Genomic DNA, 17,967 nt, shown 5'->3' on the forward strand with positions numbered 1-17,967 from the left:
TAACCTACAACCGACCTAATGCCCAACCGACTTCCCCACCACCACCCGGGTTACAATCGGTTGCTTCAAAATTCAGCGCAGCAGCAGGAGTGGCTAGTGCAAGTCAGATCCTGGTGTCTAAAATGGTTCGCTCGGTATTCCTGGTTCGCAGTTTAGGACTTGGTCCTCACTTCCCCAACAGCCCGGATTAAAGGAATCCAGCGGACACTTTAGAGACAGGTCGAGAGGAGAGTTTGTTTGTGCGGCCCCTTTGAATGTAATAATATCCCCTTAAAGAGCCAGGCGCCCGTTTGCTGACGCTGTGTGTGTATATGCGTGAGTGAGAGAACGATTGGTAACTGCAATTCTCCTGGCTGATTTTAGATGTCCGTGTAATGTATTCCTGGCACGATCAGATGGCAGGGCATTTCGTTCTTGGGACCTTGGGGTTTTAGTTGTGAGCTTTCCGTTTTCCTGTCCATTTCCACATGAGAAGCGGCAGAATGGAGTTGGTAGCCCCACTGGGGGGCTTCAGGCAGAGATCTCCCCGCCCGCCCAGGAAACTGCTTTATTGGTGACATTGGGGGCGGGGAATGGGGACGGAAAGAAAACGCGCTGGATCCTAAACTCTTCCTCCGCAGGCTAACATAGAAAGCCAGAAATGGATGCAGCCAACTGCCCTTTGGGCATAAAAGCGGTATACAAATTAATAATAATATCAACTTGCTGCAGATGCCACAGCTGCTATTTTACAACCCCTCTGCTTAAGATGCTTAAACTCAGGTGATCCTGAGCCAGGAGAGCATCTGCATCTTTCAGAGGGTCAAGTTTTCCTGTCACTGCAGTGCTTTGTGGCAGGAGAAGCTGCACCTGGAGAAATTCTCCCTTCTAGCCAACTCTCAAAGACCCTTAAGGCGTCAGTACTTGGCAAACCCTGTTCCAGACGATCTCTCTTTTCCGGTGTGTGTTTATCGCAGCTTTTAAAATACACAACCCCCGAACTTTTCCATGGTTGTTGTTCACTGTCTCCAGGTTGTTTAATCCTCTTTCCCCTCTTCTGTGCCGTTCTATTGGCTTCCCTCTTCGGGCCACCCGCAGGCTGCTTCTCCCAGCTTCAGGGTCGTTGTGTTTTATTGCGTCATGCCGTGTGTCGTTATGACACAATGCCAGCGTCCGGTGGGGCTTCGATTGGAAGCGGATGGGAGAAGCGGGGAAGTCATTCGTCCGTTTCTCTCCGAACTATTCCCTAGTGCCTCTCCAATGAAAACTCATTCCAGGTGGGATAAACGGAGTGGAATGAAGTTTTTGGGAAAGGAGCAAGGTAGGGAATTTGGGCTCTAACGAGGTAAACGCTGCAAAATCGGTGGACAATCCGTTTGTTTAGAGTCTGTCTCTGTCCCTCATTCGATTTTGCTCTGGAGATGCTGTAACGCGGGATTTGAGCGTGGGTGTTTTGCGCATTCTCTCTGCTACAATCCTTACACCGAGTCAATTGTTTTCTTTCCTTCCCAATCTCTCTCTCTCTCTCCGCTGTGTCTTTGGTTTCAGGCTGAGACAGGAATGTTCCACTTGGTCAAACAGCTTCTTTCCTTCTACCTATTTGACAGCCCCCAACCCCTTTTCAAACTGGGTAAAATCACTTCAGCAGCAGAACCGAGGATCCTAAAACGATCCAGACCACCACCACCACCACCACCAGCAGCAGCAGACCTACCGAATTATGTCCTACTTTTTAAAGAGCTCACACACCCAGCTTTTAAAATGGCGCGTAATCCAATAATGTATTGCGAAGAACTCTTGATCCGGATCAACCATTTCAAACATCCTAAGTACAATTTAGTGTTCACATGTATAAAGTGATGTAAGAGGTCAGGTTTTCCCCACTTGGTAGTATGTGGAATAGTAATTGGATAGCATTAGTATGTTGGATAGTATGTGGAAAAGGAAAAGTCTAATCCTCGATCAGTACAGAAACAAGAGGCGATAGCTCTTCTGGATTAGTGCAAAGTAGCAGGATAGGATCTTGCAGGTCCCTATGAATGAAGTATCCGCCCCCGCCCCCATAGGATCAACTGTAGCGCATAGATTGGGGACTAGCGATTGCATTTTTTTGTATTGTCCAAATGCAGAAAATGCAAACTCCCCCCTCCCCCATCCCACCCTCCATTTCCTGATCCGCGGATCGGGCTCCTCGCCTCCAGGGCAGTTAGCAGATTCCGCTCGGTTGAAGCGGCGCTAAATTTCCCGCAGACATCAGTAGGGGGCGCACTGGCGGGCAACTGAGAGAAGATGAGATTGCTCACTTGCTGCTTAAAAAAAACACACCAGCTAACAGCACGTGGAAAATATAGGGAGAGGAAGGGGGGGCGTGGAGAGAAGAGGGCTTGATGTACAGTTCTAAGGGCCCGCCTTCCTCTGAATCTTTTTTTTAATGAAAGGTTATTGCTGGTTAATTAATAAAAAACGATCTGGGTCGACCATCTTTCCACGGTGTGCTGAATACACCGGCTAGCTGGCTGCTTGCGCATCCTCCTCTGTCTGTGTCATCCGAAGGACCCGTTTGGCCAGAGCAGATTTGGGAGATCGTAGAAAGCCAGGCATCCCCTTCCCCTCCCCCCCCCACTAGTTTAGCGCCAGCGCGTCCCCGGTGCTCCGGTTTCCAGCAACATCTCGCGTAATTGGCTGCGAGAGAAGGACGATTCCATCAGTGTGGTAAATACTCCCCTTTGCTGAGATTAATCCGCTTCTTCTCAGACCCGATGAGCTCCCAGAACCTCGGCCGTGTGTGGACAGAGGTATTGGCGTTTTTCTGCCGTAACATCGCTTAGCCCAAGCCGAGCCCCATTAAGGGGGGGGGAGCAAAAGATCTCTGCTGGAATTACAGCCGGGGGGCTATATATATATATATATATAAGCCAGCTGATTAAATCGACTGTTCCCGAAAAAAGAAAGCCACCAACTCATCGCGCCACAATAAACCTGGTACTCCCCTAGGGCGCACGACACTCCGGGGCAAATGGGTCGATCGCCTTCTCATGAAACCGCCCCCCCCAAAAAAAACACTAAAAAAAAACACTGGGCAACTTTGCGCACGTGTGTGAGCTCCGGTTAGGAGGGGAACTGTCCAGCCTCTGGTAAACTCTCCCGGTGGAAGCCACGATCGCACCAATCGGGCTGGGGCTCTAGTTTCCGAAAAAGGTGCCCTCTCTCTCCCGCCCACCTTGCGGGGCGACTGACAAGGGGGATTCGCCCCTTTCCCATACATTTGGGGAATATAATCTTGTGCCCCGCAAAGCTTCCCCACCCCCATCCACTGAAGTTTTTCGGGATCTGGGCAGCGGGGCTGCCTCTGTTGCAAGACTGCTTCTCTCTCCGTCTGTCTGTCTCTGTGTGTCCACATCTTCTGAAGTTCTCCACTTCTCATCTTCCACGTCGCCCCATTCCAACAAGAGCTGGCCAGCTCCCATCGCCTCCCCCGTTTATATCATGCCACGAGGGTTACATGCTGCAGAGCTTCTCCAAATTCTCCCACTGGGGTTCAGAGCAGAGGGCTCGCACGCGCCCCAACCCCAGCTCGCTGGCAGCTTTCGGGGGGTGCCCTGCACTTTCTCCGCCCCCACAGCTCCTCCCGCTCACCTGCCACTCCAGCGAAGGTTTCCATTGCCTTTTTTATTGTTCAACTTCTGCCCTTATGCGCGCAGCATAAAGAGACTGAAGGTTCCTAAACCTTTAGTAGAAGCCTTAGGTGACCATCTCGAAAAGGGCAGTTTTTATTTTATTTTTAAAGGATTGACTGACTGGGATCCAAGATCAGAATTTAAATCCGGCAAACCGGGAGAAGCTATTCCTTCTCCAGGGAGAAGCTACCGTACTTTTCTGTCGCGAGACTAGGCTGCCCGAGGGCCGGAGTGGACCTGCTCATCTTATTTGACGTTTGACGTGGCTGAAACCTCGCCCACCCACCACCGCGTTGCCCCCGGTTGCCCTTCTCTCCCAGATATAGACTTTGCCGGGTCCCCTTTAATCTAAAGCTTGTTCCGTCATGTTAAAAAAAGGTCATTCCCCCACCCTCACCCCATTGCAGAACAAACCCCACAGCAAATAAATGGAAAACTTTGCGGATCAGCCCCTACGCTTCTGACGCTACGAAGCCGTCAGAAAAATCAATAAGGTGTTTTTTTGGGGGGGCTGCTACTTTGCAACTCCTCAGTCCTCCGGTTTGGTCCCCGAAAATGGTTCCTTCCCTGCATAAGACTTTGCCAAAGGGCACAGTTGCCCCTGCAGTGCTGCTATCCAGAGAGACTGAATACCACCCTAAAGACTTTTTTTTTACACGGGCGGATTTCGAAATTTTAGGTGGGGGGGCTGACTAGGGTAGATTGCTGAGCAATGGAGCAGTCGACCCTTCCCCCCCCTTACTCTCACACACCGCCTGCATGCAAGGGGGGGATTAAATCGAAACCCCTTCTCCTCCGCCTCCCTAACATTCTCTCCGTTTCCCCTCCCCCGCTTTTCCCGCCCCTCGACGGCGCGGAGCCAATCCCCGGGCCGCTTTTCTCTTTGACAGGCAGCAAGCTCCCCGCCCCCCCGTGACGTCCTTGCGATGATTTGCATGAGTTGCGCTGCTGCAAGAGGCTGGAGCTCAGTTGTCTGGGAAGGCGAAGCGAGCGGAGAGAGCCGGAGAGCGCTGTCTGACTGCAAGACACCCCAGCCCTAGGGTTTCCCCCCCCGCCCGATCTCACGCTCCCCTCCTCCACCCACCCAGCCCCCCCTACCCAAAATGGAGCTGCCGACGGTGGGCGAGCATGTCTTTGCGGTGGAAAGCATCGAAAAGAAGCGTATCCGGAAGGTGAGCGAGCGACGGTCCTTGCAGCTCCAGGGTGGAGGGCGGAGAGGGGAGGGCTGCTGGTCTGCAGACTGCGTGGTGGGGGGATCTTTCAGGAGACTGACGTCTTTTATTCCTCCCCCCTCCCCTTATTTTATTTGCAGGGCCGAGTGGAGTATCTGGTCAAATGGAGAGGATGGTCTTCCAAGTAAGTCCTGGGGAAGGGCGACGGGGGAACCTTCCAGCGGGCTGCAGAGTCCTGGCTTGCCTGCCTGCCTGCTAACGCACTCCGCTTGCATGCTCCAGCAATCCGGAAAATGCCTCGGTTGTGTGTTTTTTTTAACGCATGCATAAAAAGGAGGGGGAAAGTGCATGCAATTTGGGGGGGGCAGCGTAGAGAAACGAGGCAAAGCGGTGCAGAGCCAGCAGCTTCAGAGAGAGAGAGAGAGAGAGAAGGCAAAGGCGGCGACTGATGTTCAGCAGTTGCAGAAAATGGCTCCTTTGGAAAGCAGGCTCCATATTGCAGAACCGAGCAGACCCGAGATCGAGGAGAGAAGGGAGGGCGAGAGGAGGAGGGGAAGAACCCCCCACAAATAAATAAATAATGCATTGAATAGGACCCGATTTAAATCCTCGAATCTAGCCCGAGAGGGAGAGAGAGACCCGGGAGGAAGGTGGCCAGTCACTGTCACCAGGGTGCTGCCTTACTGGCTGGGAGGGGACTGCGATTGAACTTGACCGTCCCTCGGTCCGTGCTGCTACTTCTGCTGGATCAGAGGAGACGTGCGGGAGTGGGAAGCTCCGTGGGGTCTGGATGACAGAGCCTGCGAGGAGGGGGCGGGAAAGGCGCTGGAACTGGGTAGGATGCCGAGACGGCGGAGGGGGCAGATTTGGAAAGGGGGGGTGGGCTTTTGGCCCGCCGCCGCATGCATGGCATTCCTCCGGAATAATAACCGCGCTAAATAAACAAGATTCTCTGCTCCGCCCGCCCAGTCTACAGCCCCTCCGCCCATCCCCCAGTTCCCTGTAGCGGCTGGAGTCCTGAATGCGCACTTTGAAATCTGTCTTGGGAAGCCGGAGGGGGGCGGCGGCTAACTTGGCCAGTCTCTAAAATGGCCCCTTAACATGCAACATGGGGTGTGTGTGTGTGGTTTTAAGAGCTCCCATCGAGAACTACAAATGTGAATTATTGTACTATATAGCTAAGTGGTGTGCATTTGAAATAAATAAAAAACCTCCTTTCATTTCCTTTGCAAGGTATAACACGTGGGAGCCGGAGGAAAACATCCTGGATCCCAGGCTCTTAATCGCCTTTCAGAACAGGTGAGAGCTTATGGAGCAAAGGGGATGTCTGTCTGCCTGTCTGCCTGTCCGTGTCAGGAACTGTACAACCAGATCTATTTTCGGTGGACGAGCGGGAAGCCTAGAAACAGCCACTGCTTTTGCGCGGGAGGTGGGTAGTCCCGGGGTGGGCCGCGGAGTGCCGAGGACCTTTCCTTTGCTGCTGCTGCAGTAGCACAGGTCGCAGGGAGCGTGGCAGCCTTGTGCAAGCGGCGCTGCGCGTGACGGAACTCCGCTTTAACCCCTTCGCCGCTGCAGCGCAGGGACTTCCTTTCCGGACGACGCTCGAGTTGCCTCGCCTCGGTCGTTGCAAGGTGGTGCTGCTGCTGGCACGTGACGGAAGGGAGAGGCGGCGGGTGTGCGCGCTGCTTGCCAGCTCGGCCGCTTTTGCGCTTGGCATTTTCTGAGAGCCTGCCTGGGGAGAATCGCTGCTGCGGAAACTCTCGCAGAGAGCCCCTCCCTCGTCGTGTGTGTGGCTTGTGTGGCTGCAAAATGCAGCTCTCGTCGAGCCTTGGCTGCCTCAGCGGGAGATTGGGTCGATCCCAGTGCATACGGCGCTGCTGCCATACGCTTACCTTTTTGCGTGCGACTCGTTTCCCTTAGGATTTTGGCGCAAACTTGGGGAATAGGAGGCGACGTTGGGGAGAGGCACTTGCAATCCCCCCCCCACACCACAGTCACCCCTCGGTGCGTTTGCCAAGCTGCCCTAAGCTTGAGGACTCTGGGCCTTGCAGGATATGGGGGGCGGCGGAGAAAGAGCGGTTGCTTCTCCAGGTGCCTGAACTGCACACCTTGGAAAGGGCGCTAGTTGCAGGCTTTGCATTGCCCCTGCTCCGCTCCGGCCAGCCCCTGGTGGGGGCGGCACCTCCTCGGGCTCCGCCCCCTCCCTTTCCCGCGTTCGATCGATAATTTGGTTACTTCGCGGTTCAGGCGCCTGGAGCACGTTCTCCCCTCCCTCTTCAGTCCATGAGTGGCCTCCGAGGCAGCGGTGGGGGGAAGGGGTGCATTATGTGAATCCTAATGAGGTGATTAGCATCCTGGGCAGTTCCTGCTTTCCTGCCGCGTTGTGTGTGTTTGGTTTCGTGACTCCCATCTCCTCTGCAGGCAGCGCGTGGGATGGGTGGGACGTTGGTTGCTGGTTACCCAAACACCTACAGCGTGGGGGAACTGAGTGCAAGGAGGGTGGGGACTTGCCTGGACTTCCCCCCTGGGATGCGCTTTGTTTAGGATTTGCTGTCAGCACCCAGATGTTTTTGCCATTACACAAGATCTCCCTTAACTGCCAGTGCACATTTGCACCTTTCTACACTCTCCTTGCAGATTGCTAATTTTATGGGTGGTTTCTTAAGATAAGCAAAAAGGGATCCAGTAAAGAATGTCTCCTGTGGCAGGGAGGGGAGTGTGAGCAGAAAGAAAAGCTTAAAAGTCAGCAGTCATTGTTTCCACCCAGGTTCTCATAACCATGTTTATTCAGAAGTAAGCCCCTTCCCCATGGTTTTCTGTGAGTTTTTATGACCTAGCTGTAAGCAAAACCTTAGGTGTGTTTCGTTGGAAATAAACTCAACTTAGAGTGTGGTTTTACTTTTCTTGGAATAAGCCCCATCAAACTAGAGGAAACCTACTTTTGAATAGTCATTGATAGGATTGGATTGTCATCTACATAGGACTTGCTTTCTCCCAAATGTTCTTAGAATTACAGGATCTGTATTTGTTTTGACATTTTAAAATTAAAACTTCTACCAAAATGGTGGGTTAGTTGGCAAACCAAGATAAAGCAGCCTCGGAAAAGATATGTTTCAGCCCCATTTAAAGTGCTAAAATGGCCCCCTGAGAGACTTGGCCGTAGTAATTCAATGACTTGTTTTGTTGCAAAATATCAGATTGGCTGGTTTCAAAAGCTATTGCGTTTCTATGCCTTTTTGCACGGTTGCGGAAAATGCTGGTCTCCATGAGAACTAGATTTTTATTTATTTACTTGTCTGTGAATTCCTCGATCTTGATAATTTCTTGGGGATAGAGATGCAGGGCATTTTCATGCATTGCACTAACTGCAATCCTATACATGTATATTCAAGAGTAAATCCGACTGAATTCGGGGGAGCTCATTCCCTGGAAAGTGTGCAGGGTTGCATACTAATTTGGAGGGAGTGTTTCTTATGCCCATATTGGGTTACTCTGTGTATTCTGGGTTATTGTTTTTTAACTTCTTCTTCCACTTGTTACTCTGCCTTAGCATTTACATGTACAAAGCATGAAAGGTGTTTTTTTTAGGTGGTGTGTGAAATTTTCTCCCACCCTTTGCTTGTCTGTGCATTTCATCCCTCTCCGCTGGAATAACTGATACCCTGTAGGGGCTCGAGGCAGCAGTGCTTGCTGGCTTGTGTTAATTCCCGTGACCTTTTAGCATTTTGTCTTGTTGCCTTTAGTGCTGTAGCCTCCTGCTGCTGCTGCTGCTGCTCTGCAGTAAAAATGCTGCCTAGCTCTGTGATTCCTTACTTAGAAGTCCCACTGTGCTCAGTGTGGCTTACTCCCAAGTAAGAGTGCTTAGGATTGCAGCCTTAATCTTGTGTTCATGGTTAACCTGCACGGTAAAGGACACATTTCTCTCCCTTGTTCTCTTTAGTGTGTTGTTGGAAGAGAGGTTTCCTAATTGCATCGCTATTGATTTTTATATCTCTTCAGGGAGAGGCAGGAGCAACTTATGGGGTACCGCAAACGAGGACCAAAACCAAAGCCATTGGTGGTTCAGGTAAATCCAATCAGTTCTTCTGCTTCCTTCTCTCCTAACTTTCAAAGTGAGATAAGACAGTAACAGTAGATCTAACCAAATCCTGAAATGGGAATCTTGCTGAGCAAGCTGATTTTTTTAAAAGGCTTTCTGAACACCTGTTCTGTTTTTGTTTAATTAATAAATATCCGCTTCCTTGTCTGGTGCCTTTCCCAGGGGAAGAGAATTTCATCTTGGTTTCATCATGCTCTGGGAGACGGCGTGTTTGTACACACACACACACACACACATGCCTTGTTAACTGTAAATAGCAGAGGAAGCCCTGGCCATCCTGTGACTTCATAGGTCCTTTTGCCAGCATGTGTGGAATATATTCTGAGAAGGCCCAGCAAATGTGGTCTCTGTCGTGGGTGACCATGACTGAGCCCTCTGTCTCCCGCAAAAGAGATTTATTGGTAGAGTCTTTGAATCAGCAGAAGGAGAATTCTTAGGTGTTCTCTTCCACTTTGCATTCTGTGTTTGGTAGCCCAGTTGGCTGTGAAATACACTTTCTGCTTCACTTGCGGAGACCTACAGTGCAAGATGCCTGTGCCTTGGCAAGAAGTATGTAACAGGAGCCAAGGAGTGCTGTTCACAGCAGCGTTGTCCCTGCCCCAGCCTGCCCCCATTTCCACATACGTTTCTTAGACATCCTTTCCCCCTTGTGCTCCAAAGGACCATTGACTAAATGAATGTCGCCTCTAATTTCACCTCTGTCTCAGCCAGCTAGGGGAAAGGTGGGATGAGGTTGTTGGACTAGGCATTTAAAACAGGGTTTTCCCCAAACTTGGGCCTCGCAACTGGTTGTTTTTTTTTTTGACTACAACTCCCATCATCCCTAGCTAGCAGGATCAGTGGTCAGGGGTAATGGGATTTGTAGTCCAAAAACAGCTTGTCTAGAGCGTCCTTTAAAAACTGTTGCTGTTAAAAGTTCTGGGTCTTATAGGATCTGTTTCGATATGGCTTGTAAAATGTGCTGCCCTCCTCTCTCTTTCAAAGCCCTTAATGGACTGTTTTCCCCACCCCCTCCCTGCTCCTCCTTGCAGCTGCCATCCTTTGCACGCCGTTCCAATGTCCTCACTGGCCTCCAAGACCCTGCCGTGGAGAACAGGCCCAAGCTGGACCTGGGCAGCTCTGGCAAAAGCCAGCAGCACCAGTACGAACTCAACAGCAAGAAGCACCACCAGTACCAGCCCAACGGCAAGGAGAGCAACATCAAGTCTCACGGCAAAGGGAAATACTACTACCAGCTGAACAGCAAGAAGCACCACCACTACCAGCCTGACCCCAAGATGTACGAGCCCCACTACCAGCCCAGCAGCAAGGAGCCTCAGCAAGGGCAGGCCTGCTTGGACCACAGCAAGAGCCCCTTGATGTCCCACATGGACAAATGGTCTCATGGTTCGGCCAAGAGCCTGCTGAACCCTGTGAAGAACCTGGGGGGTGCCGAAGGGAAGAACGGCGCAGAGAAGAACCTTTCCAGCGGCACGGGACCGCCCCCACCGCCCCCTCCCCGGGACGGCGTGACCAGCAACGGAATAGGCGGCAAGATGAAGATCGTCAAGAACAAGAACAAGAACGGCCGCATTGTGATTGTCATGAGCAAGTACATGGAGAACGGCATGCAGGCCGTGAAGATCAAATCTGGAGAAGCGCCCAAGAAGCGCGTGGCTGAGGACAGGACTGGTAAGAGGGGGGCCTCCGAGGAGAGGCAGGAGTCGTGGAAAAAGCCCGGGGCGGAGAGATGGCTGGGCAGCGACCCCCAAGGGAAATCGGGGGCAGAGGCAAGTAAAATGCCTGCCGAGCATGGGACCAACTGCCAAAAGACTACAGCCTCTAGCAAAGAGCCGCCCATTCCTGAACAGCAACCCCTTCAGCTCACCACCAAGCCCAACCTCTCCCCGTGGTCCCTGGACTCCAGGCCGCAGGAACAGAACTCTGCTGCTGCTGCGTCATGTGTGGGGCTGAACCTCTCGCCCAGTTGCGGTGGGTCGCGCAAGCGCTGCCTCTCCGAACCCCACAGGGACAAGGAGGGCGGCAAGAAGCGCCTCACTTCCCGGAGCATCAGCGCCCCCACTTGCCTCAGCCCTCCTACCCCAGAGAGACCAGAGGCCCGAGCGCTTCCCGCCTCCCAGCCCGAGGTCATCCTGCTGGACTCAGACTTGGACGAGCCCATAGACTTGCGGTGCGTCAAGGTGCGGGGGGACAGTGAGCCCGGCCTGGTGCACATTAAGCCAGAGACTTTGCCGGCGCCGGCCGACCCGCCAGCACCGGAGCCTCCGAAATCGGTGGAACACTTTGAGGTAGAGGAAGAAGAGGAGGAGGAGCCCGTGCAGGAGTTCAAGCCTTTCTTTGGGAATATAATAATAACGGATGTGACGGCGAACTGCCTGACTGTGACCTTTAAGGAATATGTGACAGTGTGAGGAGGCGCAGGCTTCGGCCCTCTCCCTGGGCAGCCTGACACATGACCCCCTCATCCCTCCTCCTCCTCTAAGGTATTGTTCTGCCCAGAGAGTAACTCTGTGGTGCCACCCACCCAAGATCAGAAGTGGCCCACGACCCCCGCCACGCCCCAGAAGAAGGGAGGGTGGGGTGCGGCGATTCTCCTTCGCTAGAGGGTGGTCTTCCATCTTGGTTGGTTCCTCCAGGGGGCGGGCCATCTCCACCCTCCCTGGGCCTCGTGCACCAGGAGGTAGTCAGGGTGGCAGCTTCCCAGTTAACTTGACGGGAGAGTTACATAGTATTATATTTTAACAGTGCTAACTTGTCGAGTTGTTCTTGCTCCCGTTTGTATGTGGTGTTGCTGAAAATGTATTGTTTGAGCTGAAGGCAGCCCCCCTCCCCTCCAAGGTGGGCCACGCAATTATATTTATTTGTAGGTATTTATATAATGAAATATTAAGAAAAGACTAGATTTATGGAGTTTCCCTAGATTTGCCCTATATATATATATAATTATATTAAATACATATATTATATATATATTAAAAGCTATATCAGAATATTTTCATTTTCGTCCCTTTTTAAAAGCCACTTCTGGTTTTCATTCCACCGCCCCCCCCCCTACTTTTCCTTTTCATAAAACTGCAGGACCATCCTTTTTCCTCTGGTATATATTTTTTGATACTGTGTCCAACGCATTCTTGTTTTCAGTGTGCAAAAAAAAAAGTTAATAATAATCATTATCTAAAGCTAAACAAGCTATTATAGAAACTGCTGCTACTAGAAATGTCTAAACTATAAGCTTCCAATTATTATGAATTGCTTGAATGTAAATATTAAATGGATATGTTGAAAGTGCATTTGATGTTCTGCAGCTAGCCTAGGGTCTGGGTTGCAAAGACTAGCTGGAAAGTGGGGAGGAGCGAGGGCCTGGAGACCTGATGGGCACCTGTTGCTCTTTGGGGGCTGTATGCTGAAGGAAGGAAAATTGTGTGTCATGCAGTCATTGCAAAGGATTATAAACCTTTCCAAAAACAACAGGCGGTTTTGAGTACATTTATTGCAACTTTGGTTGTCCTTGGGGGCCCTGTTATTGTGCATGCAATCTAAGCATATGTTGCTGTTTCGGGTCTCCGGTCATAATCTGCAGGGGGTACTTTGGATGCAATAGGTTCTCCATTCTTGGATTAGATGACCTCTGGAATTCTTTCTCACTCGCTAGCTGAGAGCCCACAAAGGAAGCACTTGAATGCGATGGGCAAGCTTCTGTTCTCCTTTAGTTTTCAGATGATTTCAGTTCTTAAATGGTGCGGAACAGAGCGAGGTGCCAAACGCTGTCATGCCTGACATGTATGATCATCCAACTAGCACATATGTAATTGGTTGTAAAAAAAAGACCTACACAGAGGCTGCTCCTTTGATAGCATCAAAACATGTATTCCTTCTCCTTCCCCCCACCCCCTGGCGCCTTAAAGGTCAGGTGTAACTTCTTAAGAAATCCTGGATAGAATAAACAATCGGAGTTCGATGATAGCAAGAAAATGTTGCTCTCATTCTGTCTCCCACACACTTCCTCCATAGGAGAATTATGTTCCTTAAGAGGCAGGCTGTCCGTTTCAAAGAGTTGCATGGATTTATTTGGCATTCACCATCTTCAGATTGTAAGGTCCCTGTTAGGACTTGCACAAAATGTTTACATAGATGAGCCTCAGCAGAACTTCCTCACCAGTCATCCACAGCAGTCTCTTAGGCCGCTCGCCATAAAACAGTCAATTTCTGCCCTACCTTGACATGTCATGAGAGAACATGGCAAAGTGAGTGGACTTTTGTCAACTTGCCACGTTAACCAGAAAGGTAGATTGCCAGACTGATACTTCCAAAAGAATGCAGTTGTGCTAGTGTAAATTGTGTTGACTGTCATTCTGTGAAGATTTAGTTTTCAGGATTAAGTCATGATCCTAGAAATAAAGGACCGTCTTCCTTCCCGTTCCCCGCCAAAAATAATAGTCCGCCTGTAAGAGCCTTCCCCAGCTTTTGCTGCCCTCCAAATGTTGCTGGACTATAACTCCCATCCCTGACAATTGATGGCCAGGTGGGGCTGATGAAAGTTGTAGTCCAAAACATCTGGAGGGCAAAAGGACAGGGAAGGCTGACCTGAAAAAGGTACTGGCTTTGCCTTCTGATATCTCAAAGCACATTTGAGATTGCGTTGTTCTTTTTGTTTTCATTATGTATTTTGTGCTTTTATGTTGTGAACTGCCTGGAGACCCGCAGGTATAGGGCAGTACAGTCGTACCTTGGTTATTGAACGCCCTGGAACTCGGACGTTTTTGCTCCCGAATCCTGCAAACCCAGAAATGATTGTTCCAGTTTGCGAATGTTCTTTTGGAACCCGATTGTCTGATGGGGCTTCCACGGCTTCTGATTGGCTGCAGGAGCTTCCTGTAGCCAACCAGAAGCTGTGATTTGGTTTTCGAACGTTTTGGAAATCAAACGGACTTCCGGAATGGATTCCGTTTGTCTTCCAAGGTATGACCGTATACAAATCTAATAAATAATAAATAACAATAATAATCATTAATATTAGAACATCTGTATGGCAAAAGAACAGGGGAGGCTAACCTAGAAACAATGCTGGCTTTGCCTTTCGATATCTCAAAGCCTAAGTGGAATACAGAAATCTGTCCTAGAATCAAATGGTCCAGTTCAGCACTGTTTACACTGAGAGCCAGCAGCTCTCCAGGGTCTCGAGAGTCTCATCTGGACTTGCAATGCCAGGGATTCAACATAGGAGCTTTGACATACAAACGTGTTGTTCCTTTCCACTCAGCTATGAGGCACCTAGAGGCCCGTATTAGCAGATCTGAGCTTTAGGAAGTGCAAGATGTAAGGATAGGAATCTGAATTCTGTTCAGGCTACTAAGCTTTAAATGAAAGGTGTTGGACTACTGGATGCTGTAGCTGAGATTCCTGCATTGCAAGACGTTGAACTAGATAACCCTTCAGGTTCCTTCCAACTCTTACCATTCTGTGATTCTGTATCCTGTGTCAATCTTTCTACGCCTCTGCTGCCACTGCTTGAAGAACTCTTTGAAAGCTGGTTCTGTTATTTTTCTCAGCAATGCTGGTATTGGAGGGAAAGGTAGATTGGGTAGATTACACTTCATTGGGCCTTGGTCTCATCTTGTTGCCCTCCCTGCCCTCAATTAAATCTCACAGATACGCCATTATTGGGCAGTGCATGCTTAAGGTGGACTGCTGTTGGAGTGGGAACAAATTGCTTCATGTGGTTATACTAGTTATCTTCTGTATAAACAAAAAATATATAGGCTACTACTAGGTAGAATCCTAAGTCATTGGGAGCGATTCCTGTTGAACTCAGGGCAATTTCTCAGTAAAGCTGCCATGGGAGTCAGGCTGCGTGTGTTTTACTCTTTCCAAGCACCTATCTGAGAAGGAACTGAGGACTTTAGCCATGTCACAACATGGGCAGCTGAACAAAGTCTATTTTTAAAATAAGCAAAATGCAGAAGTTAGAAGAACAAATACAAAACCAACAGGGTGGGTGGCAGCTCCCATGGTATCAGTGGTTTAATTTGATTTATGGATTTTTTTGAAAGAAAAGGACTGCCTCTTAACCCCCCCCAAAAAAATATGCTTTACAGCTTTTTAAAAAAAACACAATCTCCATTCTTTCTACACAGACATCTTGCTAAATATTAATCAACTGTATTCTAGGAATCCATTTGGGCTGCTGTAATAAAAACTCAATATTGAGAATGGATTTCTTCCAGTAGAAATTGTAAAAGCTTGGATGGAAGAAGCTTGAAGAAAATGCTTACTTTTTCAAGGAAAATGTTGTGTCCCCACCCACTCCTCACAAATCTCTTCATTCCTTTGTTAAGAGTGAATACGGAAATTTGGCTCAGCTTTGAAGTTTCAGGCTGTTTGTGTTCAGCTTTTGAGTTTTTTTGAAAACCGGAAAGGCAAAACATATTTATCAGCTGCCCACTGTAGAGGGCCACCTATGGATTTTGTCTTATAGGTGACTGTGTGAACAAGTCTGGGGCCCCTTCTTACCTTTGTCTTGTTACCTTTGTCTAAAACAAAAAGATTTTAAAAGTAGAAAAACTTGCGAAGAATAATATAATACAACTTGGCCATCATAGCTCAGGCTCTGAGCCACACTTCCTGTATCACACAAACATGTCAGTGGTTATGAGATGAATCTTCCTGTTCCTCTAGTAAACTTAATTATATTTAATAACTTTAATCATTGGTGGTTAGCAATTAATGCAAAATGCATTATCACTAGCATACTAAAAACAACTTAATTGCAACGTATTACTAGCTATTGGCAAGCCCATGCTTCTTGCAGATTTCTCCCCACCCTGCTCCTGCCCCAAATCTGACAACTGTCCTGGATAGAGAAGCTGAGCTTTTTGACGGAGCATCTGTGGTTGTTTTGAGGAACGCCATTTCCTGCTAGCTGTATCTTGCGTTGAAAGTACACAAGTAGCTGGCAGCTTCAGGTGCAGCTGATTTAGTAAGCCGACAAAACGGATGGGGCCTATCCGCTCTTCAAATAGCCAGGGGAAGAGGATGTATTTTTAGTGTGCAAGGTTTGCTGTTCAGCTTCGCTCAGTGGCAGCTGGAGTTTTGTGACTATGCAGAAGTGCTGTGTAATTCATGACACACATGGCAGTTTGGGAGGTACGGTGGCTGGCAAGACTAGTTGGATTCCTAACAGAGCGTAGGCTGGCTTTGAAAGCTGGAGGCCCGTTTTAGATGTCATAAATGTTGCTTCCACTGACCTACTGTTGCTTTGCTTACACTTGGCTCTTCGTTTGTGAAGCTCAGAGTCGGTTATGTGGGCTCTTGGCTACACCCCCAAACTGATCAGACTGAGACATCAATTCAAAACATTTCTGCAAGTGTATTTGTGGAACTGGTAAAATTGTTCAGCCCAGATACAGAGGTCCACCTCTGAGGGCCTTATGGCGGTTCCCTCGCTGCGAGAAGTGAAGTTACAGGGAACCAGGCAGAGGGCCTTCTTGGTAGTGGCGCCTGCCCTGTGGAATGGCCTCCTATCAGGTGTCAAGGAGTTAAAAGAACTACACCACTTTTAGAAGACATCTGAAGGCAGCCCTGTATTGGGGAAGTTTTTTAATGTTTGATATTTGATTATGTTTTTATATGTGCTGGAAGCCACTCAGAGTGGCTAGGGAAACCCAGGCAGATGGACGGGTGGTGGTGGTTGTTATTATTATATTAATTCCAAATTATAACACAGTGCTGTTGTCGGTGAGGTATATACACTTAATTTGCTTAAGAAGGACCAGAGGCTTCCTTCATAGGAAAGAGTGACCTGATGGTGAAAGATCAGCTCCTTGAGAGTCCTGAGCAACCTATCTCAACCTGGGGCCATCCAGATGTTTTGGTTTATTGTTCTCATCAGTCCTGGCCAATGCAGAGGGCAGCAGGCTGGGGAAATCATCATGAATGTGTAGTTCTGTACAAGCACACAGGGCTCATGGAAGGTCCCAGTGAAATGCAGCCTGTCTCCCACTGCTGACAGAAGTCAAAAGGGCCCCATACCTAAGTGTGTAAAAGCTTCCTTCACAGGGGATGGGTGTGGGTGTATGTATTTCAGTCCTTGCAGCATTAGCTGCAAGCCCTGCTGCCTGTGACCTTGAACAGAGCCTGTGACCTTGAAGAGACTAGGCGGATGCAGGGGATAGCTGCTTCTCTGGAAGCAGGTTTGTTTTGATTTCTTGGTTTGTCGGCTGCTTTCCCCCTCCCCGCCAAGCAGATCAAAGCAGCATCCGGTGATCAAAACGTATAAGGAGCACAAAATAATTAATATCGTAGCCTTCCAATTAGACAGCCAGACCCAGATATTAGTCTGCCATGTATTTGAAGGGGCGGTCTATGCAGCAGTACAGAAAGGAGGAATTCTGCTCCAACATTACTCATCTTGAACTGCTGCTTCTGCAATGTATGGAACTGCTTTGAATGGGTGGGGGGGGGTATTCTCCCTCCCTCCCCAGCTGTGTGATGTAAACAGAAATAAATGCCAAGGGCATTCCTCCTTGGTCTCTGGCTCTCGTTTCTGGCACTTCCTCTCCTTCCCAAGTGAAATAGTGGATTATCTGTCCAAACATATTTTCTCCTACAAATATTTGTGCAACAGACTTGACAGAATGTTGGAATTCTGTTTTCTGCGCTAGCATTTTAGCATCCAAAATTCTAATGTTTGGGCTGTTCTTGACAGTCACAAAATGTGTATAAATTACTAACCTTGGTTTATGTATTCATCAAATTTCCAAGTGTCACAGTTGCCAGCCTTCCCCCCTTTTAATTATTTTATTTATTGCTGCCCTTGTGCCTTTTAACAGCAGTGTGACACGTAGAAGTCTTGCAAAAGAGCTCTTTTCAGATAAAACAATGGAACAGAAAGGAAATATTTCACTTTATTTCAATGGCAAGGGAATCTAAATTCTTGCTTGTGAGAATTATGTCAAAGTGGTTAATTCAGTGTTGCAATAGTTTTTGCAGTTGGTTTTTGTCAAGTGAGGCTTGTACAACTTGGGAGTTGGCAAAACTGAAG

At 49.1% G+C, this 17,967-nt stretch overlaps 1 protein-coding gene across 2 annotated transcripts; it reads left to right on the forward strand.

Moving 5' to 3' along the window:
• Nucleotides 1-1,152: 1,152 nt before the first annotated feature.
• On the forward strand, nt 1,153-12,395 carry CBX4 (chromobox 4). Of its 2 annotated transcripts, none has more exons than XM_083490124.1 (5): nt 1,153-1,300; nt 4,969-5,012; nt 6,062-6,127; nt 8,828-8,894; nt 9,959-12,395. In XM_083490124.1, exons 4-5 carry the CDS (start codon nt 8,847-8,849, stop codon nt 11,336-11,338), a joined length of 1,428 nt encoding a protein of 475 aa, XP_083346250.1. In that variant the 5' UTR covers nt 1,153-1,300; nt 4,969-5,012; nt 6,062-6,127; nt 8,828-8,846; the 3' UTR covers nt 11,339-12,395. The 2 variants fall into 2 exon arrangements, with proteins under 2 accessions (XP_083346250.1, XP_083346249.1); XM_083490123.1 differs by lacking the exon at nt 1,153-1,300 and adding an exon at nt 4,600-4,828.
• The last annotated feature ends 5,572 nt before the right edge of the window (nt 12,396-17,967 follow it).

The sequence above is a fragment of the Podarcis liolepis genome (genome assembly GCF_965112155.1).
Source record: "Podarcis liolepis genome assembly, chromosome: 2".
NCBI classification, from domain to species: Eukaryota; Metazoa; Chordata; class Lepidosauria; order Squamata; family Lacertidae; genus Podarcis; species Podarcis liolepis.